The sequence below is a fragment of the Carettochelys insculpta genome, chromosome 4, assembly GCF_033958435.1.
Source record: "Carettochelys insculpta isolate YL-2023 chromosome 4, ASM3395843v1, whole genome shotgun sequence".
Taxonomy (NCBI): domain Eukaryota; kingdom Metazoa; phylum Chordata; order Testudines; family Carettochelyidae; genus Carettochelys; species Carettochelys insculpta.
The window spans coordinates 97641978-97669164 of NC_134140.1; the positions used below are offsets into that span (position 1 = coordinate 97641978).

At 43.5% G+C, this 27187-nt stretch overlaps 1 protein-coding gene across 2 annotated transcripts in view; it reads right to left on the reverse strand.

Moving 5' to 3' along the window:
- HSPA4L (heat shock protein family A (Hsp70) member 4 like) overlaps positions 1–22848 on the reverse strand; it is a 78012-nt gene extending 55164 nt beyond the window's left edge. Inside the window, exons 1-5 of one of the 2 annotated variants that reach the window (XM_074993327.1) lie at positions 22673–22848; positions 10975–11032; positions 8994–9134; positions 5800–5922; positions 341–440 (exon numbers count right to left, since the gene is read on the reverse strand). In XM_074993327.1, coding sequence (XP_074849428.1) covers positions 341–440; positions 5800–5922; positions 8994–9134; positions 10975–11032; positions 22673–22779 — 529 coding nt within the window. In that variant the 5' untranslated portion in view covers positions 22780–22848. Of the gene's footprint in view, positions 1–340; positions 441–5799; positions 5923–8993; positions 9135–10974; positions 11033–22552; positions 22559–22672 lie in introns of those variants that run through there. The other variant, XM_074993328.1, reaches the window with a different exon arrangement.
- Positions 22849–27187: the final 4339 nt, after the last annotated feature.

Consider the following 27187-nt stretch of genomic DNA (forward strand, 5'->3'; position numbering starts at 1 on the left):
CATCTCTCTGAAACCAAATACCACCAAGAGCTATGTAGTCTGAAACCACAGACCAAGCATGCTGTAATTCAGTGCTTGGAAGGTACCAGTCTTGGTTTTATTACATTGAAAACAAAAAAACAAAAACAAAAACACACACACCTCTGACTTTCTGAAAATTTTCAGTAGAGAACACCATTCCAAGTGTTATTTTAACCAGACATTCTAATAACAGACAGCTGAATTATCAATATTTGTTACTTTAGCTACTCCTATCATATAAAGTTATTTAGAATCCAATATTCTAAGTTTAAGAGTTAGACTGTTAAAATCTGGTTCTTCTACAAAGTATCAACTTTACCTGCTGTAGTTTCATTCATCAGCCTCAGACAGTTTAAACCTGCAACCTGCGCAGATGCCATTACAGACCTTCTTTCAGCATCAGTGAAGAAACTAGGGACCTATTTTCAAACAAAGATTTTACAACATTATACAAATCTCATGACACCCAAAATTCTATGCTTAAGCTTAAAAAAAACAAAAAAATTCGACAAAATTGACCAATACTGACGTTTAAACTGCCAATTATGTTAAACAGATGGATTAAAAACATCTTTTAAAAAGCTATTTTATTACAACTTCCAATTGCCCAAACTGGTATTAAGATTAACACACATCCTGCATTACCAAGATTTGCGGTGTCCAGTATAGTCTCCTCTTGTCACATGCGGTGAATAGGAGTTCACGTTGTGGTGAATGGGGCTCTTAGAGTGAGGCGCCAGGCAGGACCCTGAGCCCCTGCTACAGAGCCCCCACTGGAGCACAGTGCTGGAGCCCAAGACCCTGCCAGACTGCAGTGCCAGGGTGGGACCCCCTCTGGAGCATGGGGCCAGAACCTGAGCCCTTGCAATGGGGCCCCACTGGAGAACCAGGCCAGGGGCAGAGCTCCCTAACAGTGGGGGACCCACTAGTAATGGGGGGATGCAGAGCAGAGGCACCTAGGCAGGCACTCCACCTAAGAAAAAAGATGCTGACACTTCAGTTAGGGGGTGCTGGACATGAGTGGGGTGGGGGGAGAAGGATATGTAGCACATAGGGAAAGACACCCTCAAGTGTGCCAATCTTTGAACTCCTATTGGATACCAATGATCAAGATATACAGAATACAGGAAACACCAGCTGTAAGATCTGTGTTTCTAGATAAACCATATTTAACACCAGATGGCATACAATAAGAAACAAAGGTTTTAGAGCTTAGTAATGTAGCCTATAAGGTTATGTTAGCCCATACTTTATATCTTATTCTTGTCCCCTAAGCCTTTGTCATATGCTACTCTTTGCCATTTCATTTTAACTTTCACTGTTTTATTCCATTTTAGCAGTAATGCAAAAGGCCTACCAGGATCATACTAGCTGGGTAGGTGTGGGCACCTGCAAATTTCCAGACAAATACAGATAAGGGGGAAGTGCATTTGTGTTCCCAGACTTTAGAGTTTAGCTAGTAGATGACTTTTTATTCTGTGTGGTGTCTGAAGGGGCGCCAAGATGTTATGGCCCCATCGGATCAACCTTACTGTTTATTGTAAAGGGAAGGCCAAGGTCACAAAGGGATGTTAGGTGTTCTTTTGGTATCTTACCGCAAACACCCATTTTTGAAGGTTGTTAATGAGGCACCATGCTCTTATGTATATTCAAATGGCAGTGTTAATTCCATTCCCCAATCACGTGGGTGTACCTAAGGTGCAGAAGTCTAGTTTGGGCTGAAGTAACGTAAGGAGAGACAGATGGTATCCCATGACCAGCAGTGGGTCTGCTGCTGATGGTGGTCTATGCTGTTCTTCTAAGACATCTGTAACTTCTAATAGTACTCTAGTCTCTCTCTCTAAATTGTTAGTTTCCTCTGCTATAACACTAGCTCACCAATTGCCACCATCAGAGTGACACCGATGCACAGTGGCATGGTAGAGGAAAAGGACAGAGCAACGCAATGGGCAATAGAGGAGCAAGAGAATGGAATGGGCATCAGATGCAGAATAAAGGCCATTTTACAGAGGGCGCAGGAGATGCTCTGAGAGCGGAAGTCGGGAGGAAACTCAGTATGACCTGGGACCCAAAGTAGAGATGGGATGGGAATCCCACAAGTAAGTTATTGCAGAGGGCTGCCCATTTAGGGGCAAGAGGAACTGACCAATGCAACTCCTGTAAATCCCATAACAGACTCCAAACCATCAGTACCACACCGATAGGGGTGCCCACTTCCCCAGACTCTCCCTGAAGTTGTGGCTAAAGCGCAGTATAACATATGGTGGCATCCCTCTGTAGGGGCAATAATGGAGAACAAACATACCCCACTGTGCCAACTGAAAATGGAGCAGCAGTTTGTGTGCTGGGAGAGCAATGGCTTTCCAGGAATGCTGTAGCAACAGGAAATTCAGCACAGCTAGTATAATATACAGAGAAGAAAACTAAAGCACAGATCACAAGACCAATCCTGACCCAGGTAGGGAATCAGGAATCATGGATCAACTACTGCATTCAGGAACAGGACCAAACTGCTAGTGCGAGTAAGGAGGGTGGAATATTGGGAATGCCTTACATTAGTCAGGTGAGAGTAATAGCAGATTTAGTCAACAGGATGCTATGGGGAAATAGTGAAGAGCCAGCAGGAACATAGAGCCCTGCACTAATGCCATACATAGATGTGTGGTTGTAGAGGCTCCAGAAGGAGGGCAAGCAGAAAAAAAGGGACCCATGGGTAGAAAACTTTCCTGAGGTATGGGCGAAAAATAAATTGGAAGGTGGGAAAATTGATGCTCAGGTTTTAATTTGAGGGTATGACCCTCCTCCACATCAATACAAATATCCCCAGGAAGCAGAGGAAGGACTAGAACCTACCCCGGAAAGTTTGTTATTGTACAAATGGCCAGCACTAATAATGCCCCAATTTGGTCTGGACTGAAAGAGGATGGGAAAACCAGGCGAATGAGTGTGAATTTTAGAGCAATAGGTGCAATAAACGTTGCCACTGTTCCAGTAGCTAAGTACCAAAAAGTAGTTGCTGCAGTAAGAGCAGGAGCACAGTGGTTCTTAGTAACAGATTTAGCAAATGCCTTCTTTGCCATTTCCTTGCATCCTGAGGCTTGATACAAATTTGGGTTCTCTTGGGGGGGAACAGCAGTTCCGTTTAACAGTCCTGCAGCGTTTTCCTAATGCCCCTGCAACGTGTTATTCTCATGTGGCTAAAGTGAGGAAGAAATTGACACATACAGTGAATTTCCTATGCTGCTGATATACTGGTGCATGGAGACAGTAAGGAAGAAGTTGTTAGGATGTCATCCAGGACACTGATTCAAGTTTAGCTGAGCGAAGGCACAGCTGGGACTGCAAAACAAAGTACTGAGGGCTCATATGGGAAAAGAGGGATGAGCCCCAGAGGCACAATGAGTCAGACTGACTGGAAAAATTCCCACCCCTGCTGATGTGGCATCGTTAAGAGCCCTCTTGGGGACCCTGAATTTCTTGAGAGATTTTACTGAAATGTATTCTGACAAGAGTCACCCACTGTATTTTCTCCTAAAGAAAGGGCAGCAATGGGAATGGGGGACCTGATCAAACAAAGGTCTTACAGAGCCTGAAACAGGATCCAGCCCAGGCCCCAGCCTTAGCATTTCTAAATCTGGGAGAGCCATTTAACCTGCAGTTGGCTAGCACTGACCTAGCACTGGGAACAGTGCTGCTACAGAAGCAAAGCACAGAGAAACTAAGGATTATAGCCTATGGGTCCAAAACATTGAGTTACACTGAACAGAATCACACAAGCTGTGATAATCAGTGCTTGACCTTAGTGTTAGACTTGCAGCATTAGGAGTACATCATTGAAGGGTCCAGAATCATGGTACAGACCACATATTCCCCACTGAAATACATCTCATGAGTGGTACAAGAAGGGCAGGCATTTAATGCCAGGTTGGCACAATGGACTCTGGCTCTTGTAAATCAAGGAGTTAACTGTAGAGAAGGGAAAGGTTCTCCCCTGCGCCATATGGCCTTGTAGTGCAAGGGCAGGAACATCCCCTGCCAGAGTACAAGGAGGTGAACTGGACAGTAAAATGAGGACTTAGGTTACAAAAAGCTGGCAAGAAACTACTGAACAACTGAGGTTGTGGAATCCCTGTTCTATGATTATTGTCTTCACTTTTCTACATGATATCTGTCTGGTTTGTACTTGTTCGGGTCTTCTGTATAATTACTTTTGCTAAGTGTAACTCAATTAAGGTGGTGGGATGCAATTGGATAGATAGTTCTGTTACAACAGGCTATGATTGGTTAGTAAAATTATACTAAAATAATTGGTCAAGGTACAGCTAAGCAGGACTCAAGTTTCACTACTTAAACTGGAGTCCAAGAAGGAAAACAGGGTGAAGAAGAAAGGAAAAAGAAGGAAAAACCTGGGAGAACTCACTCCCCAGACCAGAACTGCCAGACCCTGAAGAGAAGCAACAAGCATCCCAACAGACTGATTTTGTCTGTCTGCCTTATCAAGATTGGTGAGCATAATATGAGTGCTTATCGTGTATTCTCCTTTTCTGGTAACTGTTAGTAGAGAATAAGAATATTACTGTGTAAGGCTTTTTCAGTGACACAAACTCTGCATACCTGCAGGGAATGCTGCTCTGAGCCCTTGGAATTGGTTATGGGTGGGGATTTAAATTAGCAGGGTCATGCCTTGAGCCCTCGGGATTGGGTAAAGGTGTGTGTATATCCCTGAAGAGTGCAAGGGCTAAAGAAATGCGTGGGTAACGAGAAGAGAGTGAGAGTATGGTGTTGTTATAAGGTATAACTAATCGTATACTGCATTTTTGTAACTAAACAAGATGAATTAATCTGCATGTAATCACCACCTCAGATATTTAATTGTTAAACCCATTAGATACAATGAATTCTGTGCTGCCATTGCCTTGTTTGCAGTGTTCACGCAATTCCTGCAAGTCCTGTGATCTACCTCCTGATAAGAGTTGATACGGCTCCTCAGGGCTGTGGTCCAAGTTGGAGGGTGAATCTAGAGATTTAGGTCAGATTGGTGAGCTGTTACCTACCCAAATTCCCAACTCCTGGTCAACAGTAACTGAACTAAGTTTTTGGTCACAGATGTTTATAAACAATAAAATTTCAGCTCATTTTCTGAAAAAAGCCAAATCATTTCTAACCCAAAAAGCATAAACCATCTAGATGTTGAAAAAAATTCAAGAGTGTCTTATTATGGCACACTACTGTTCAAACTTAAAGTGTGTTGGGGGAAGGGCTGCTGTAGCGTGTACCAGAATGAAGCTAAGACTTAAAAAACAGCCACTGGCATCCAAAATGTGCTATGAAAATATGGTTCTAGAAGCAAAAACATCTGAACAATTTTGTAGACACATGCAAGTTAAAGTTTAGTCCTCACATTTCCAGAAATCTTCCTGTAGGGCACTCCATCCCACAGTTTCAGCACCTTTGGTCTATACTTCTTGTACAGTGGCTTTAAGACCTAGCTACAGGAAGGGAGAAAATTCTAGAGCATGTCAGGAAGTCTCCCGCTGTACCAAAGCCTGTTTTCATTGGAGGAATACTACAAAGTCATCAAGTATATTTTGGTTCTTAACCCACCTTCTCCACAAGATCAGTCTACAACATTTTCTGGTGAATGGGTATCAGATATTAAAGATATATTGTGCTTTTCAGCGGTGATTTCTGGCAGCACATCAATTAACACACTATTATAAAGGTACTCGTTATGTAAAGTTACCTATTAGCAGAACTCTGGTAAATATTACAACTTACAGAAATAACACAGTCTGCCACTGGTTTTTTTAGTGCACTCTCTGAAGTCTCTTTAAGCTTGGCCAACAGCATTCCTGTAACCTGTTCAATTGTAAATGGTCTCTCTTCATCTAGGTAGCGCACCTGAAACACAAGATCAGACAATTGCAAAAAAGTAGTATTTCACAGTACAAATCAATGTCTTTATCGATGGTTTCAGCCCAGCATTTCCTAGATCTTTAAGTCTTAAGTGCAGACACTTTGTAGGTGTCATTTCATGATAACAAGATAAGCAGCTGATTACTTTAAACAAAAGGTTTTCTAAATCTTCTCAACTTTCAAACAAGAGCAGAAAACTTAGGTGCAAACAAATGACATACCTCACATCAGAAAAATAATGTCCTCCCTGAGATAAATCCTAGAAGAGAAACTGAAACTGATCTTTTTATCTAATTCAGATCTCAAGCCCTTTTGGGTAGTGCTACAGCTTTCTCTAAGTTATCACTATACCAGACAGCACTTACATCAACTGATATTATAACTACACGTTGCTTACTCCACTCAAAAGGATTTGAATTGTCTGGGCATTTGTGCAGAAATCCTTCACTTACATGTATTAACTTGGGAGACAAAGTGCTGAAGTGTCTGTTAAAGCAGCTCACACATGAATATAACCAGTTAATACAGTAAACTTTTTCATACCTGGCACCTCCAGGACCAGGTGGTCACTGAATATTCACATATTGAGATACTTAGCATAAACTCTAAAAGATATCAAGAAACAAAAATGCATGCAGAGTACTTTATTTACCAATAAAGTAGTAGTGTACACTATTAACTTATAGGCCACAGTTACGCCACAGAACTCTGTCAACAGAAGTCACTGTTGGAATAGATTTCCAGACAAAACTTGTGTCAGAGTGCAGCCACACACAAAAGTTAGATCAGAAGATGCCCTGGCTGTTGAGAGAAGCGCACCCCTCCCCCCCCGCTTTCCCAGAGTCCACACTGCTTTTTTGTCGACAGAATGTGTCAACATCAGTGTAATGCTTCATGGCTAAGAGACAAAACACTGTCAGTGAAAGTGTGCGCACGTTCCACCAGTTTTGAAGACAAAACCAGGGTTTTGTTAGCAAAACAAGCTAGTGTAACCGTAGCCATGCTGTATATGCTATGTTTATTTTGTATTTACTTTTAACTATACTGTATTTACAGAAAACATAACTGATATTTACGTACATTTAAGCTGCCAGTTATCTGACAGTTCCAAATAATAGAATGCTGGATATGAAAGAGTTAACTGTAATGCCATGCAACTCAAAACTGCACCACTTAACACCAATAACTAAAGTAGTTTTATCAAAGGATGGGGTTTCATAAAGGCTAAAGAGAAATGACTGAGATATGATGTGTATATATGCACAGGTTGATATAGGGAAAGCTAATCTGGTGTTACTACTATTCAAAATTCTGTATGACATTCAGACTTGTCTATACAGTTTGTTAATGCTTCAAAGGAGCAGTGTGTCCTAGATCTTTCAACACAATGTAGTTGGGGCAATACAGCAGACTAAAGCACCATACATTTAAACCTCCTACTTGCCACACACTGTGTGGACATGCACAATTTTGAATAAAATACTTTTATCCTGCTGAACTTCTGCATTCACAGTTTAAACCATGAAGCAAGTTTTCCCTCAAACTTGACTTCTGTAAATCCACGTTAAAGGTCATGTCCTGTATTTTTACTGCATTTGAAGGTAAAAAACTAAATTTGTGTTACAGTGAGTATAACACACAAAAGACATCAACAGAATCAATGAACGGTCAATGTCATCCGGGGTGGGTTTTTTTGTTTTTGTTTTTGTTTTTTTTTTTTTTTAAAAACAGAGGAAGAAGTAGTGTATGAAGTCAGTCCGGGAAAAGAATGCTTTTCATTTTCCTCCAGGAACCTTAAGGGTAGAACTCTGCAAACCCACAAATGTGGATGCAGGTTACTGCAGGATCATTTTTGCAGATACAGATACCAATTTTGCATCCTCGCAGGGCTCTACTTATGCATTTCATTCGCTCATTTTCCTAGTAAGTAGCCATCTGTGTGGAAGGCCTGAAATACTCCAGCATTTCTAACTGCTTCTGCTTCATTAAGTTAACAGAATTTTCTTGATCAAATCAGAGAAAGCCAGAATTGAGACCACATAAAGAAAGAAACTGACGATGTCAAATCTCTCCGCCTACATAGAAGCTCTGAATATCCAGAGATCCATTATGCACCTGCATAAACTCAACAGTTCAACGCTAATGCCAAACTATGGCCATACACTACAGGCACAAAGTATACAGATATGAACAAATCACTTGTACACTCTCGTCTACAATGGCTTATGTCCCTGTATAGTAAGCTCTCCAGGAAACAAAGATCTCAATTAATTACCAGAGAGCTCCTCTGCCAGAAAGCATATTTTAGTCCTGTGGCTATGCTGCTTAGACAGAAATGCATTTTGGATATCAGTGATGCCATTTTGGTCTTCAGTAATCTATGACATTGCACATGCCAACTCTTACACCAACTCAGAGGTAGACCTTATTCCCTCATATGTTATACTGAAAGCTAATATACCAGAATGTCTGTGTTGCCCCAATAAAGTATGAAGAAAAAGCACCCAAAGCTTTTAACGTTGTTCAACACTGGAAATATCTTGATAATTTGTCCGTGCACTGCAGCAAGAATGCCAAGTACATAAGGCTCACTTCAGCTCTTATTGTTGACTGATGCTCACTCAAGAAAATAGAGAGCAAGTATCTCATGTTAGTAGGATTACAAAATAATTTTATATCTCCATCTTTTTCAGTTCAATTTTCCTTAGAGGTTGCCAGGTTAATGTTCTTTGAAAGTCACCATTTAGCATTTGCTACTCATCTTGCCTCATGAGAATTTTGATTTTGTCACCAATCAAGCAGAATGAAAAGACTTCTTGCCCTCTGTTTTAAAGGAGATTTTCTGGAAAACAACTTCCTTTTCTTCCCTCAGTTTTGGATGTATATACTTATATCCAGTGCCTTCATTATAGAATTTAAGAAAAAAATTAAGATAGAATACTCACTGAAGCACTTTCAGTTGACAGGACAGTATAACCAGGCAGAAACTCTATTTGCTTGTCAAAATGATGCAGATTGCGACAGCTGCAGGTACACATACAAACTGCTAAACTCACCTTTAGTCCTACACTCCCATTAGGCACCTTTTGAAGCTCATATGGAAGTTTAGCCTTTTCAGCTTGTATGTAAGGATCATCAAATACTCTTCCATGCATTTTTTTGAAGCCATGTAACGTATTCTTTACATTTGTAACAATCTGTGGAAGATAAATGCATTGCTATAAGAGGCATACCAGAAAACTGGGGCTTCTGTTTATCGCAGCATGTGTTTAAGTTCTACGTAGGAACATGTGGCCTATTATGTACATGAACTTCCAGAACTTGAGCTATGTACCTTTATCCTCACTTCCTACTGAATACAACTCTTAAGCACATCACTTCGTTTTATTTATAAGACCCGTTAGTACATTCAACCCTACTTTCATTTCTATGTCAGTATCCATTTCATTATTTTTTTCCCCTTTTTATCTTGAGGGGCTTCCTGTTATACCCAATTTGGACAGTGAATTATGTAATAGTGTAATGACTGAACATACAAGTATCTTAACAAGATATTAACACTAATTAAATATCTAGTAATTTAAATGGCTTAAAGCACCCTAATTTTTAATTCAGAAACCGATTCAAGATGAGCCCTCTTACTCTCTCCATATTTGAGACTAATTATTTAAAACTGACTTTTTGACACATCATATATTGGAATAACTTGCTCATTTTTAATGAGCACAGGATTTTAAAGTCAATTACAAACGTACTCCATCTTTGAAAGTGTACCTGGTATTCACCAGCCTGAGAATTAAACTTATCCGTTGGAAGCTAACATAAAGGCTTCCATCTACAGCAATGCCAAGTAGCTGTGTTCTGATGAGCTGTGTGTGACTGCCAAAAAATGAGGGGCCACCTGCCTCTGTGACATACCTAAATACTCCACTCTTTTCACTAATAGGTAGTTATGTTTCAGACAGTATTATACCTTTCTTTTTACTCCACAAATAACTGACAAAAGGTGAACATTCATTTAAAGAGCAAGGGTATCCTGTTACTTCCACTCCCTAGGTTTTGCTCCAAAACACATCTCTTCTGTTCAATTCTCATTTTAAGGTATTTCCCCCAAGAGATTATCTTCAGTCCCAAATTTTCCTCCTGTTTTTAGGCGATGAGCCAGCCGCGGGGGATATGAACCGGAGCCAGACGCAAGAGGTGGTGTGGTGAGTCAGGCCGCCGGGGGGGGGGGGGGGGGGGGGGGGGGGGGAGGGATTGGGCCAAAGCTGTGCCCAAAGGGTGTGAACTGGCACAGGGAAGGGGGTCATGAGTCACCCATGCGTGGGGGGTGATGAGCTGGGCCGCAGGGAATTTGAACCGGGCCGGGGGAGCAGGATTTTGAGTTTCACTTAACTTGCATTAATACGGATTAAGCGCAACTCAAAATTTTACATTGAGGGTTTACTATACTCACTCACTTCCCTCGGCTCCCCACAAGCAAAGTTCCTTATTCTTTACTTGCGAATAGATCATTTCCTACATGATTCCCATCTTTTCTCTAAATGAAAGCATATCAAGAAATAGTGACAGACATAGCTATGTTAGCCTGTATACTATCAAAACAAAAAAGCAGTCACTGTAGCACTTGAAAGACTAAAATTTATTAAATTTAAATTTAATAAACATAAAATTCAATGTTAAATAACACACTTTAAAATACTTCCTGTGTCTGTTTCTTGATACAAAACAAAAAAGCAGTCATTGTAGCACTTGAAAGACTAACATTTATTAAATTATTTATTAAATTTAAGTGTGTTATTTAACATTTAATTTTACGTTTATTAAATTTAAATTTAATAAATTTTAATTAGTTTTAACAGAAAAGAGTTCAGCCTAATGACTTCATCATAACTAGTAACAGCAGCAAGGACATTTTAAGCATATATTTCAAGTTAAAACATGAAATATAGGATTTCTTCACCCTTGCACTGCAACAGATGAGTAATTTCAAGTGTGTGTCAATTCCTATTAAGTAATATGTTTAGATATATTTACCTGACTTTTTGCAGCATTTCCGATGGCCCGGGTTTTGGATCCTAGAGATATACAAGCTCTAAATAAATGACATAAAAGACAAATATTCAGTTTTGAGAGAAAACAATGTCACAGAAAAAAAAATTGGCTTTTCCTGAGAGTAAAACCACAAAACTACTTCAAAAAGTACTTTTTAGGAGACCATCAACTGCTCCTTATTACTTTTGGAACTTTTAAAAAAGTTAATTATTTCCTTTCCCTAATGGTAGGTTTAGAGCAATTACATATTGTGCTAGCTTGGTAACGAAAGGTTCCAAGAAGCATAATATCAAAACCTACAGCATAACTGGCAAAGGTGTTTTCAAATTTATAAAAGCCTCGACGTTTAACAACATCCTCTCTTTCATTTAATAGGAATAACAACAAAATGCTGTTAATGAAGTTCCTCATACTACGGCAGGGGTCTGCAACCTCCAGCACAGGTGCCAAGAGTGGCATGTGAGCTGCTTTTCAGTGGCACACTGCAGAAGCTCAGCACCGCCCCACCCCACCTCCCCCACGTAGCAGGTGAAGCAGAGATTGAGCCAGGCAAATCCCACTGTGAACTGGCCAGTGGCGGGGGCAAGCAACTGAGCTGTGTGCCTGTGCTACTGCCCCTCCTCCTGCCTTGCTCCCTCCCTGGGGGGCAATCTGGCTATCTGGCCCCCCACCAGTCCCCCCCCCGGGTCAGGGAATGCAATACAAATCTGGTTAAGTCTCTACACAGGGCACAGAAGGACCGTGGTGGAGGAGCATGTGCAGTATCACTGGGACTCAGACCTTACGCAGAGGTCAAAAGGTCTGAAAGGCTGCCAACCCTTGTACTACAGTAAAGCAAACCCCAGGCCTCTCTACCAACTAATATCAAAAGAACACTTGGAATTATGTCATAAAGACATCCATGTCACAGAACATATGGGGACTCCTTATGCAGTGATCCACATGAAATTATGATCACGCACACACTGCTTCACTAATGTGCTGGCAGATGTTGCCCCAATACCTAAGAAGTTTATGCACCAGTAATAAAAACTGATTATCTGTTCACCACATCTTTTAATGTGCATTTTCTAATACCTGGTTCCTACAGCGCTTGTCATAGATCTCAAAGTGCTTTGCACATCAGATCTCCATTTTGCAGGGGGGAAACTGAGGCAATTTGCCCAAGGTCACCCAACAGACCAGTAACAGTACTAAAGCATCACTGAAGTTTGTAAGAATTAATAGAGGACAATTTTCTAACCAAGGAAATGCCTTGCTGGACCTTGTTCTTACAAAGAGGAACTGATCATAAAATTAAAGTGAATAGTAGCTTAGGTACAAAAGATAATGACTTCTTCATGTACATACTGCGCAAGCAGTATGAAATCCAGACCAATAATAGGTCTATACATCTGGCATAGTAATAGGGATACATTTCCCAAAGTTGAAAATGAGAATCTAACTAAGGAAGAATTTAATCAAAAAATTTAAGTAAGTGGAAATCACTAAACACTCCTTCCAGAAGTTCAAAAAAGCCACAAATCCAAATGAAAAAGGCAGCGGTAAAAAAAAATATTTAGAGGAAAAATGAAGGCACAGCTACACATATATACACAAATCTAACCACAAGTGGCTGAAACCGAATTTAAATCACAAGTTAGGAACTGCACAAAACTGACATGGGAAGCAAAGATACACAAAAAAGCATATGGTCAGCAAAATTAAGGGCAATAAGTAATTTTTAAAATATATAAGAATCAAAAAGCCTTCTGGAAATGGTACCAACCCATTACTAGATAGAAGTGGTAGAGTTTCTAATAATTCCCTGGACTGGTGGACCTCACAGGAGATGGTGTCTGGGAGTTCTGTTCTCCAGGCTGCTGCCAATCCTCCAGCTCGTGACCGATTTGTTGGATACCTGGTGGGGTGCCCATCTTGCAAGGTACTTGGTCAAAGGATGATCTCTTGCTGCACATCAATGGCAGGGAGCTGAGGGCAGTCAGCCTTGCCTGCATGGCTTTTCTTCCCCATCTTTGAGGCAGATCAGTCATGATCCTATCCAATAATATGTCAACAATCTCCTACATCAGGCAGGTTGGAGCCCATTCCCACCACCTGTGCCAGGAGACCATTCGCCTGTGAGACGTCTGCATCAGGGCAGAAATTCACCCGATTGCTTCCTACCACCTCAGTGCCCAGAATGTGCTGGGCAACCACTTGAGCAGGTGTTTCTCAGTCCACATGTGGACCCTCAAGGGGGATGTGGCCTTGTACGTCTTCCACAGGTGGGGGATTTCCCCTTCTTGACCTGTCCGCCACGTGCCAGAATGGGAAGTGCATAAGGTTTTGCTCCCTCATTGGCATAAGCAGGGACTCTATACGGAGCATGCTGCTTATTTCCCTGGCCAGGGGGCCTGCTGTACACGTTTCTGTCCTTCCAGATGGTGTGCTGGGTACTCCTGAAGGTGCAGGAGTTCAGGGCATTGCTTGATTCTCAGACCCATGTGACCCAGGCAGCACTGGTTCTCCATTCTCCTGAGCCCATCACATGACAGACCAGTAATGCTCCTCTAGTCCTTGACCAGATTACTTGGTGCTTCACCAGGTTCCACCATCCGGGCCTGTAGTCCTTGCACTTAACAGTGCCCATGGTTGACAGAAGACCATCTTCAGTGCACCAGTTTCATAATAGCAGAATCAATCTCAGTGGTGCAGGTCATCACCGAGAAGCAGCCCTCCTTCCCCCCCGCCCAGTTCAACACTTCACTCACCTCCACCCTTATTTAGGACTTGGAGCACAGCTTATTTGCTCCTCAGTTCTATGTCCTGTGTTACACGAGTCGGAATAGATCAGGGTGTGCAAAGATCGGGGGCAGGCCCCCGCAGGGAGAGGTGTGAAATTTCATAAAGGGGGAAAGCTGCTGGGTCTCAGGCTCATCCACCTCATTAAAAATGTTGAAAAGTTACTGTTACGTATGTAACAGAGAGGAAGCCGTGCTAGTCTATACACGAACAAAAAGCAGTCAAGTAGCACTTTAAAGACTAGCAAAATAGTTTATTAGGTGAGCTTTCATGGGACAGACCCACTTCTTCACACCACAGCCAGACCAGAACAGACTCAATATTTAAGGCACAGAGAACCAAAAACAGTAAGCAAGGAGGACAAATCAGAAAAAGGTAATCAAGGTGAGCAAATCAGAGAGTGGAGGGGTGGGGGGGGGGGGGAAGGTCAAGAATTAGATGGGGCTCTCAATCTAATTCTTGACCTTCCCCCCCACCCCGACCCCTCCACTCTCTGATTTGCTCACCTTGATTACCTTTTTCTGATTTGTCCTCCTTGCTTACTGTTTTTGGTTCTCTGTGCCTTAAATATTGAGTCTGTTCTGGTCTGGCTGTGGTGTGAAGAAGTGGGTCTGTCCCACGAAAGCTCACCTAATAAACTATTTTGCTAGTCTTTAAAGTGCTACTTGAATGCCTTTTGTTTTGTTATGTATGTGTCTTCACATTTATATACCAATTAAACTGCCAGTTTAGATTACATTGGACAAATTGGGAGGTGGAGGGGGGAGAGCTGTTAACTGCAGGGATGAAAAGTGGGGCCCAACATAAAAAGTTTGCTTACCCATGGCCTAGCTGACCACAGTGGTCCTTTCTAACTTTGAAATCTATGAACACCTAAATTTCAGAGGCCTCATCTAATCCTTTTACATGCATGTGTCAATTTTATAGTCTCCCTCAAGACACCACTATTCGCTCACAAAGTGAAGAAATGTTATTTGGTGACTAAATCTAGCATTTGCTCTGACAGAAGACTATATTAAAGTATGCAACACATAAGCCCAGACAAAAAACCTAGATTATGGCATTCGGCACTACTTTTGATAATTTATAAAATCAGCAGTAATTGGATCTTTCAGAAAAAGTACTCAAAATACTTCCTTCATGAAAGCTGATTTTAGACTGTTCAATAGTTGTCATTAGGATACATGTCTGACATTTATATAGTATGACAAACCTATCTAAATACAAGCATTACTGTAGATGACCATACTGATATGCTATAAATTTTAGAAAAAACTTTTTTCTACACTGGTTAGACCATTAATTAATAGTCCTCTATATGTAACTCGAAAAGGAGCATTCAATGGCTATAATGACAGCCACAACTCTCTTCTCAGTGCTGAGCAAGATCTTCACTAAGATCATTATTCAGCAGATCTCAGACACTGTTGACAAATCATTGTAGAAAGAACAAGCTGGCTTCCACAAAGGAAGGGAGCATGCAGATCAATTTTTGTACCACATTACATCATTGGGCAATGCACTGAATGGCAGAGGCAGTTATTCATCAATTTTATTGATTTGAAAAAGCTTTCCACAGCATTTATGTGGATAGTCAGGTGTAGCCTGAGAGCAGTACAGCTCATCGAGAGTTTTATAACAATTTCATGTATAAGGTGGGAAACAATAACCTGTGCTTCAAAGTTAAGATTGGAATAAGGCAGGGATGCATCACATATCCAATGCTCTTTAACTTACAGACTGCATTATGCCGTGTACGAAAGAAGATGAGCCAAGAGGTATCAGATGGATAGTCTTCTCCATGCTAAAGGATCTTGATCACCTTGGGCTGTTCTCCCATACACAATGTTACATGCGAGAGAAGACAAACTGACCCTGCATCTTCAGAAAGGGGGCAGACTAATAGTTAGCAGGGGAAATCAGAAGTCGTTACCCTAAACACTGAAGCATCAGCTAAGATCAATGGCCATGACTTACCACAAGGAGCTTTACACATTTTCATGAGAGTGAATGCTGTATGAAAGTCACAGTACAGCATCCACACTAAACTGAAGTTTTACCAGAGCTGTGTTTATCAACATTATTGTATGGATCAGAATGCGAGCGGATGACAGTACAACCCTGATAAATTGCTGACTTATCACATCAGAAGCCTTCAGAGGATCCTCAATATTTTTTGGCCAGGAATAATTTCAAATCAAGACCTGCTTGCACGGTGCAAGCAAGATGATTTGGCTACCATCATTATGAAGAGACACTGAAAATGGATTGTGCATGTGCTCAGGAAAGATGGAAGCTCCATCAAAAAGACTGCTGTGCACCAATCCCTGAAGGAAAGTGGAAACTAGGACGACCCAAGACAACATGTTGCCGAACTGCTGAAGCAGAAATGAGGAGCATGAATCACACTTGGGGCACTTCTGTCTGTTACTGGCCGTCCTCTCAGAAGCGGAGGACCTTGGTTGCTGCCCCACACGCTAGTAGGCAGAAAGGGCAATGAATCAATATGGAACCTGAAGGCAAGGCATGATCGGTCCATGCTGTCTGAAGGAGTCCGATCATGGCAACTTCTCCCTCAAATTATTTGGACTAGCATAATGTTGGCTTTCACAGGTGTGGGCAGTGAGGAGAAATGAGGTCACAAAGTAAACAAAACTTGTTCCTTTTGGCTGTGAATTAGAGGCTGTCCAGAGAAACAGCAGCACATCTGAAATGAAAAGGGATTAATGCAGAGGGAAGCGAGAAAGAGAACGCTTCCACCTCCTCCATGCTGTTTATTAGTATCGTTTTAAAGCAACCAAGGGAGTTGCAACAGCAGTAATTTCCACAGGAAATGCATTTATCTGTATACTTTATCTATACCTTGCCAGAATTTTTCACGTATCGATGGTTAGTTGCTGATCTTAGATTTCAAGCTTTACCACATAAGCATTTGGTCAAAGATGCCTTCTTACCACATCAGACTTTTAGCTTTAAAGGATCGTGCAAAATTAACTTTCACTGTGCAAGTTCATTAAGGAGTTCATAATAGTTAATATTAAGGTTACTGGTTCTCAACATAAGAGGGAATATAAATATATGTTTGGGTGGAAATCAATATGGTTTTATCTGAGAAACTAAGAATGGAAGTGTACATGCAAAACTTTGACACTTTGTAGATGGAGCTATCTGACAGATCCAGATCCTGGGGACTGACAGCAAGCAATATAGGATAGAAAGTGACAAAAATCAGAGGGATAAATACCACCAACTTCCCTCACATTTTCCTTACATGAGTGCTGTTCATGGATCCTGCCCAGGCACTATGTATTGTAAGTGGAAAATCTGAAGCTCCCCTTCCAGGAGCCAGTGGATGTTCCATGCTGTTATGCAGCCTTTTCAAATGACTGTTACCTCCACAATTCTAACCCCATCAGTTCTCAGATCCCCTCCACCATAAAACACGCCAGCACTTCTTTCCAATATTGCTCATAGTTTCCTTGCCAAAACAGCTAAGTGAAATGGCCTCCTGACCAGCAACAACAGAATTAGCTGTAGACTCATCCCTTGCTATATGAGCACAATTGGCTCCCAAATTAGTGCTCGTAGGCAAGACTCGTAAGAGGGACACTAAATTACCATTAAATACACATTAAAGTCTGATTGGTTCCTAGTGCTCCTCACTCTGCGAAGGAGTGGCAGCATGTGGTGCTACTTTTGAAAGTTGAGTGAATCTTGGGTTGGGGGGGGTTAAAGGCTGGGGGTAGTTTGGGGCTATGAGCTGGAGAGAGGGTTAAAACCTGGCCACGGCTCCAGTGGAGGAGGGGGTGGCTCGTTCCTCCAGGCTGCACTTTGGAGGGTGGCAGGCCAGGAGTTCGGGGACCAGGCCAGGTGTTGACAGCGGACCAGAGGGTGCGAAGGGAGCTGCCGCCTAGGGGAGGGTTGGGAGCAAGCCGGGGGGGCGGCGCTTGGGGAACAGGCTGGTCCAGGGCATGCTCTGGGCTGGGGGAGTGTTGCGAACAGGCCAGGCCGGCTGAGCTGCAAGCCTGGGGAAAGGCATTGGGAGCAGGCTGAGCCAGGCCAGAGGGTGCAGGGGGAGCAGGCTGGGCCAGGTGGGCTGAGCTCCAAGCCAGGGGTAAGGGTATTGAGAGTGGGCTGAGCTGGGCCAGAAGGTGCAGGGGGTGGGGAGCTGTGAGCTGGTGGGGGAGCACTGGGAGTGGGCCAAGCTGGGCCAGAGAGTGGGGGGGCACTGGGAGAGGGCCAAGCCAGGCTGGAAGGTGCAGGGGAAGCTGCAAGGGGGGGGGGGGGGAGGAAGAGAATGGGAGGAAGCATTAGGAGCAGATAGAGCCAGGCCAGAGAGAGCTGCAAGACAGAGGGGAGAGTGTTGACAGTGGACTGAGCTGGGCCAGAGGGTGCGGGGAGAGCTGCGAAGCATGCCTAGAGGCACCAGAGCACGTCTTTGGGCACCCCGCTGCACGGCTGGAGCCGCTTTGCAGTATGCAGCCGCCCTTCCATGTGGCAGGAGCCGCTTTGATGTGCGGAATTGGAGGTACCAGCGCCTTCTTTGGGGCTGCACCAGTAGCAAGTCCTTAACTTGCTGGGGGAGGGGGTTACAGGACCAGGCCAGGTGGTGGGGTGGGCTGCAGGCCAGTGGTGGGGTTCAGGCTGTGACTGGCTGGGGCCGTAGAGCTGGCAGGTGGGGGTAAGGCTCGTATTAGTGGCAGGAGTTCACTCATCTAGTGAGCAAAGGTAAGTATGTGTCTCTCATTTAAGTGAGTACTCATAAGTGAAGTATCGGAGGGGTAGCCGTGTTAGTCTGGATCTGTAACAGCAACAAAGGGTCCTGTGGCACCTTATAGACTAACAGAAAAGTTTTGAGCATGAGCTTTTTTGAGCATGAGCTTTCGTGAGCACAGACTCACTTCATCTGATGAAGTGAGTCTGTGCTCACGAAAGCTCATGCTCAAAACTTTTCTTTTCGTCTATAAGGTGCCACAGGACCCTTCGTTGCTGTTACATAAGTAAAGTACCCGTTCAACAAGGAATGAGTATTAATTTTATCAATTTCATATTCTATTTGTCAGGAAAGCCATAAGCAGCAGCACACACCAGCACTCTTGAGCAGTGTAACAAACCCATAACATCGTTTGTAAGGATATATTTATAATTGAGAGCTACAGACTTATAATTAAAGTCAGATTGGAAGAAGGTCTCAAGCAGGGTTCTACACGCATCTGCTCTGGGCTCAGTGTTTAACATCTCTATTAATGACTAGAATGGATGTATTTAGAGTACACTGAACAGATCCGCACATAAAACAAAACATGGGGGTGGGGGGCTGGGATACTCCTGAAGGAGAGAAATAAAATTCAGAGAGATTTTGAAAACTTGGAGAACAGGGTTACAGACAACCACACAAAATTCCAAACAGACAAACTTAAGGTGCTATTCTTAGCGAAGAAAAGCCCAAAAAGCACAAATACGGTTTGGGGGGGGGAAAACTGGTGTGGCAGCAGCACTGCTGAGAAGAATCTGGGCATTGTGGTGGATCATAACCTCATTGAATTAATAATGTAATGATGTTGAAAAACCCACAAATACAATTTAGGCTGCATTAACAGAGGCACAGCATGTAAATCATGGGAATGAATAGTACTACTCAGTACTGGTTAGGCCTCAGCTAGAGTATTTATGTCCAATTTTGGTCACCAATGCATAGAACACAGAGAAACCATACTGGAATTCTGAACTGCTGCTCAGTGCAAAACTTGCATATTATTTCTGAACAAAGCTGCTCGCCACTACTCTCTCTCAGCAATCACTGGAAAATGAGTGGGACATCTTCATGTCACCCTCCTATTTTTGAGTCCATTGATGGCTGCCCAACCCAATTCTGGAGCTGCAGGTCTTACCACAAAAGGGCTCAGTCAGGGGGTTGCTCCAACCCCACTGGGATGCTACAGGTGGGGGCGATCCATTATGTCTGGAATAGCCCCTGTCTGTGAGCCACAGACCAGAGCTGCTCCAGTCCAGCTGTAGCAGCCCTGCCTGTAGTATGCCTAGGGACCAGGCTGCTCTGGCAGCACCCTGGGCAGCAACGCTCCAGCTGGACCAGAGTAGCCTAGGTCCCCAGCAAACCGTAGCCTCTCTTAATTGATTAAATGGGATTTTACATTCCTAGCACTGAGTTATCAAGTTATGGCCTTGCTCAGACTGGGACACAGAAAGGTACACCTACTTTAATAAGGCCTCTGTGAGCTCCAGGAATCTCTACAAATATCTATGTTTTGCTTAGATCAGATGTTAAAGTAGGAATGGGGAACCCCTGGCTGTAGTTCAGTTAGGGCCTGTGTCTGGCCCAATGCTTGGGGCTCCCCTTCCTAGCATCCAGTTTGTTTCTCAGCAGACTAAAAATTGCATGTGCAAAGAGACACGGGCTAGATAGGACTGCTGTTCTGTGTTTGTGGTGGTGGAAATGGGCCAAACCAGGCAGAGGAGTAAGATGCTATGTCCAGTCTAATTGTATACACTAAAATGATGGAGGCATAGTAAAAAGGAAAGGTGAGTTGATTGGAAAGTACGAGATGTTATTCAGGACATAGACAGGTTCCTAACTTGCAAGGATTCTCAACCCTAGTTAGAAAAGTAGATGCCTAACTTCTGAAGATGCTGCTGCCATGGCATAAGCATTTCAAAATCATTCCTCAGTTATGCCAATTAAAGTAAGTTTCAGGGCTAGAGTGAAACCATTATTAGCAGTACAAGTTCACTGATGATATTATGAAGTCACTCCTGAAGGAGTCGAAGTCATTAGCCAGGCACCTTGAAACATTTGTTAAGCCTTTTTTTTTTTTTTTTTTTTTTTTTTTACAGCAGTTGCTTCCTCTAAAGGCACAGATAATATATTCATCATTTGATATCATCCACTCAATGCTAGGAGCTGAAAAAGCAGGGAAAAAATACATTTCTATTTCAATCTACCAGTTTAAAAAAAAAAAAAAGACACCACACAACAGGAATAAGAAAGATGCCCACTAGTTGTGGAAACCAAATATTTAGTGTTGTGATGACCTGTGTGTCAGCTACGAAAATCTGAAAAATAAAAAAAAAGTCTAACGACAGGCACCACTTAGCAATTTACCAAAAAAAATTCAAACAATGTATACCCTTGCAGATGTTGCAAAATATTGTATTGAGTTTTAAGTTAACATGCTTCAGTGCCCAGATTTGAAACATTAAGAACTATGTGAAGTGGTATTTGTGAAAAAAATTAATTTAAATCAATGATTTTCTCTTGGTGACATAAATTGTGATTTAAATAAATACATCCTAAACCTAAGCAAAATGAGGGGCAGTTTAATGATTTTCACAAAACCTGTTGAGCCCAAGTATCAATACATACACTGCTTCCTCTAGTTAGGTCACCTTTCTTGTCTCAGCTTGATAAACAAAAAGATGTTAGGCTCCCCTTTTGATACACTGAAGGTTAACAATACACTGAAATACCTGAAGGGCATATACAAAGCATACATCCAAAACACACTTGTTAAGAAAAAGTGGTATTTTAAAATAGATCTGAACTGAATGTGATATTTGGGAATTCTTTTTGAGGGTAATCTCAAGATAGAATTGTGTATTAAGAATGGTCTTTTGCACAAGTTTCAAAACATGTTTCAAAATTTTGGTGCTCAAAAACAACCCCCCCCCCCAAAACTAGTTCCTTACTGACTTTTTTTTTTTAAACTTAACACTATTTTTTTAAATCAACTAATACACCGTTATATGCTTCACACTGAAAGTCTCAGACACATTTATCAATGTGTTTCACTATTCAAAAATCAAAATGCCAAATAAACTAAAAGGCTTTTTGTGCTTAAATGGATATTAGACACAATAAAATACATTTAACTCCAAGGGATGGAATAGTAAAATACTGTACAGTATTAACTACAGACTTCTCTGGGAGAAGCAATAGTTACTTTAGTTATCATTTATAAGTCTTCTCAAACCTTTTAATGAATGGAGCATACATTACTCAAGAACTCTAATTTGAGTCTTTTACGTGAATTTCTTATTTCTAGTAAAGTATTACACACAGCTGAAGCTCAGTTCGTGTCCTAGTTGTATCCCATAGAAACAGAATGCAAATCTCCACCTACTCTTGCACCTCCTGTGGTCATGAACACAGTTCACCCTCCTCCCTCCCCGCCTTGCTAGAAAACTCGATGTTCACAGACCGGAAAGGAAGCGGCGGAACAAGTAGTGCGGGGGTGGGGGGACGGACGACTCCTCACACCAGCCTTTTATCCTCCTTCAGACAATGTCATCTTTCGTCTCCTGCAGTCCCGCATAACCACTCCAACATTTATCCTTAGAGGACTAGTCTCCGAGTACTACAGACCACTGTAAGGCGAACTGTGCACAAACCCATCTGTTTCAACGGGATCTTCACTAACCGATCCCGAAGTATCAGAGGACAGAGAAATCCCGCTGGACCTCAGAAAAGGCCTCCCTCCGCAGCCTGTAAAACGGGTACCTGTCACCTCCGGGCACCGGAGAGAACCAAGTAACAACCCTCCACAGATCCCCACCCACCCACAAGCCTGCCCCAGAGGCGAGAGCAGGGGAGAGAGTATGAGCAGGAGGCCGGGAAAATGAAATAAGAGAGATGAATGAGTAGAACCTAATCCTGCCACTAATACCGGACAGCTCCGGCTCAGACACTCTCCGGCAGCTGCCACTACCCGCCTCCAGGAACGTGGTGGGAGGGGGAGCAATACCCGGGGACGCTACCCACGGGGTGCAGCGAAAGGGGGGGGGGAGGGGCGGGAGGTCCCGGTACTCCAGGGGTGCAGCGGGCGGAGGGGTCCGGTACTCACGGGGCGCAGCGGGCGGAGGGGGGGGGGCCGGTACTCACGGGGTGCAGCGGTCGCTGTACTCATTGGCGATGGTCTCGATGCCGCCGCTCCGCGCTACCGCGACGTAACAGTTGAGAAAGCCCAAGTCGATGCCGACCACGGACATGACTGCGCCCGGTGCCTTCCGCTCGCTGTGCTCCCGGCTGCCCACACCGGCTCCTAGTCCCTGGCTGCCGCGCTCCCCACTGCAGAGCACCAGCCACCAACCGGCAGTTACTCCCCTACGCGCAAGCGCGCTGCGCCTTCTAGCGGGGAGTGCGCGAGCCCCCGGCGACCCTTCGGCAGTTTCCGGAAGGACTCGGGCTAAGACGGCGCCGGCCGATAGGAGTTCGAGAAAGATCTGGAAAGGGGAAAGGGGACCGTTTGTCTACGGCGACATCTACTGGCGATGACTACGTACTGCTGCTGCTCGCCCACCGCCCCCCTGCTTAAAGGGCCAGCAACCAAAATCCAGGGCAGTTCTGGCAGCGGTGCTGGGGGTGTGGAGGAGCTCGTGCTAATGGGCAGGGGGGAGGGTTGGGGTGCAGGAGTCAAGGCAGGGTGGGAAAGGTGTGAGTCCAGTCAGTGCTGCCCATTGGACAGTGACCCAAGGCTAGCTGGGGTACAGGGGCTGCACTGTGTTCCCCTTAATTCTTTCCATCTGCAGGCAGAATAAATGTTATTATGTGCACCATGGCCTGTGTGCATGTGCACTGCCAGTAAGAACGGCCATAGTGAGTCAGACCATAGGTGCATCAAGCTCAGTATCCTGTCTGCCGACAATGGCCAATGCTGGGTGCCCCAGAGAGGATGAACAGAACAGATGCTCATCAAGTGATCCATTCCGTGTTGCCCATTTCCAGCAGCTTGGAAACACAGGCTAGGGATACCCTCCATGCCCATCCTGGCTAATAGCCACTGATGGACCTATCCTCCGTGAATTTATCTAGTTCTTTTTTGACCTTTACTATAGTCTTGAAATGAGGGAGCTGTGCCCATAGCCCTGCATGGGGGTGCACAGGGGCCAAACACACACATCCCCAGGATCACCGCCCTCTCCCACACTCATCATCAGCACCACCCTGTGCCACTTCCAATGCGTGCAGGGGTCTGTCCCATAGCAGCACAATGTGAGAGCAACATGAGCTTCCTAGCTGGTGTTACTCTGGGGCTGCACCAGTTCCAGGGAGGTCCAAGGGGGGAAATGGGGACTGCCCAGCTCACACTAGAAGCAGTGCTTGAGGGCAAAGCAGGAGCTGGGGGAGGATGCGGTAAGGGTGGGAGCAGAGGGGCATGGGCAGGGAAGGAATGGGACGTGAGAGGTGCACGGCAGGGGCACTTGGCTGGTGCTCCACCCACCCTGAGCAATCAGCTAGTTAACTGGGTGGCACCTGAATCTCTCGTGGGTGGCCATTCAAGACTTCAGCTCACAGGAAATGCTGCTGGCTACCCAGTACCCAGGCTGGGCAGACCAGGGCCGTGCTTGCAAGCAGACAGTTTCTTAACAGTGCGCGTGTTAGGGCTCACTGGCTTACTTTTCACGTTCAGCTGGTGTCACAGCTAGGGCTCCCTTGCAGAAGTTACAGATTCCATGAGTCTCAGTGACCTTTGTAACTTATGCAGTAGCCAGTGTGACTGGCCTCAAGTAGCCAGCCTTCAGTGTTACCGCAGGGTGTGCTGCACCCACCCCATGTCCCATCCCACCCCATCTTAGTGCCAGTTGGAACACACCACCCAAGACTATGGTGGTGATTAAAAGAACCTGCGACTCCAGCCACCTCAGCTGCTGCTACAGCAGTGGCAGCTGCTGGGAGCCATGAGCCATTCTGAATTGCTGTGTCCCAGGGCAGCTATCACTTTTGGCCCACTCCTCATGAACAGGCATATACAGCAGCTCTGCAGCCAGCTGCTGCTCCAGCCGCCTCAGATCCTCCAACTCCCAGCAGCATCCCCACCAGGTTACAACCACAAACAACAGGATCCCTGGCTCATTCCCACAGTAGAGGTCTTCCCAAGATTTAGAGTATTTGTAAGTCATGGTCAGGAACCCTGAATTTTTATTGCTTCTGACCTTTCCATTACTTTTAATAAAAGCACTTGTGACTATTTTACAACCAAGTCATAGCATAAAGTACTGTGGTGGCAGTTGCCAGCTGCTGACACTTTATTGGTAAGTGATGCTATATGGTGTATGTATTAAAGCCCCAGTCAGATTATGAGAGATGCTCAGATCCCTTTGCTTTGTAAGTACACTATTAGCCCCATGTTTGCTGAAGAGAAACTGAAAATATGACATCCCAAATCTCATACTCCAGGCAGGAAATGTTAAAAACCCAACATTTATCTCTTTTTAAAAATTTCAGGATTATCTTTTTAGTTGATTCATGATTTTTGGAACACTTGGGGCTGGCAAGTGGAACACTCCAAGGATCAGTTCCAGGGGCCAGTACTCTTAAACATCTTTATTAATGACCTAGATGAGGGGATGGATTGCACCCTCGCACATTTGCAGATGACACTAAACTAGGGGGTCAGGTAGATTCATTGGAGGGTAGGGATCGGGTCCAGAGTGACCTCGACAAATTGAAGGATTGAGTCAAAAGAAATTTGATGAGGTTCAACAAGGAAAAGTGCGGAGTCCTGCACTTGAGATGGAAGAATCCCAAGCATTGTTACAGGCTGGGGACCGACTGTCTACGTAGCAGTGCAGCAGACAAGGACCTGGAGATTATAGTGCATTGTAGCCAAAAAAAGCTAATAGCATATTGGTGTACATTAGGAGAAGCATTTCCAGCAGATCTAGAGAAGTTAGTATTCCCCTCTACTTGGCACTAGTCATGCCACATCTGGAATATTGTGTCCAGTTCTGGGCCCTCCAGTATAGAAAGGTTGTGGACGCATTGGAGTGGATTCAGAGGAGGGCAACAAAAAGGACTGAGGGGCTAGAACACCTGACCTATGAGGAGATGCTGAGAGATTTGGGCATATTTAGCTTGCAGAAGAGAAGACTGAGGGGCGATTTGATAACAGCCTTCACCTTTCTGAATGGGAGCTCTAAAGAGGATGGAGAGAGACTCTTCTCAGTGGTGACAGATGGCAGAACAAGGAGCAGTGGCCTGAAGTTACAGAGGAAGAGGTGTAAGTTGGACATTAGGAAAAACTATTTCACAAGGAGGGCCATGAAACACTGATATGCATTACCAAGACGGTGGAATTTCCATCCCTAGAGGTTTTTAAGTCCCATCTTGACATGGTCCTGGCTGGGATGATTTAGTTGGGGTTGATCCTGTGTTAGGCAAGGGGCTGAACTCAATGACTTCCTGAGGTCCCTTCCAGCCCTGGGATTCTCTGATTCTATGATGTTTTAATTGTTTAACATTATAATTGCATATACATTCTAGTGTAGGTTATTCTGTTATTATGTCTACTTTTATGGTCACAATCCTCCACCTGACTGTGTAGGAGCAGGGAAGAGGGATGTTAATCTGCCAAGTTGCAGAATTTATGTTAATATGTATGCTAGAATGCAAAACAGATGTAAATGTAAGTATAAACTGTTGTTAATAAAATACTTATTACACCATAATATAATTTAATTATAACAATCCAGTGTAATTGTGATTTTCTGTGTCGTAATTATGTTTAAAATGTAGGTTCACACTATATAGGGACCTTTCATCTAAAGTTCTCTAAGTATCCATTGTCTGTTCAGATTCACATCTTTGCAATAGGTAAGTATGTAGTCTCTACTTTACCAGTGAGACACAGGGAAGTTATGTGCTCAAACCTGTAAGGTACTAAGTACTGCTGTAAAATTTAGACCTTTCTCATCTCCAACCAATGAGACTTTAGAAATCTTAGCCCATTTCACCATAGGGTGTTTCAGGCTACAGCTCCAACTGAGAAAAGCACTGAAGCATGTCTGTAAATGCTTTGCTGAATCTGAGTCTAATTCCTATTCACCTTACTCACAGAAGTGACTCACTTCAGTTCATGTTTGTGAGAGAAAAGCAGAGAAGCAGAATTTAGCTTTTACAGAGAGGTATAAAAATAAAACAATGTGAGTGCCATCCAGTCAGCAACTGGAACCAATTTAAATTATATAAGCAATGGTTCATACACTGTATAGACTACCATTTCAGACAGCACCATAAAGAAGCCCATCATATATAAGTGTATAAGCATCATCACTGTATAGATATATATGTCCACTAATGTGCCTAGTGCTGTCTGCAGGAATCCTCATCCTCTAAAGAGGAGTGTGTTTCCATAAATATTTGGTTGTCTGTTTTGTTGAGAGTTCAAACAATTCACTTTGTAGTCATGATGGTTTTGTAATGTTGACATCTGTGCCGCTACATTCATATCACATTTGAATATTAAATTTACTTGGCCATTAAATTTGGTCATAAAAAAACTCATTCTGGTCACTGTGCCTGAAAATTATGGAAAACTATTTGCAGTCTGGCTGCATATCATTGCCAAAACTGTTCCCTCTTCCTTTTGTTATTTGAATTCCAGCCAATCAGAGCACT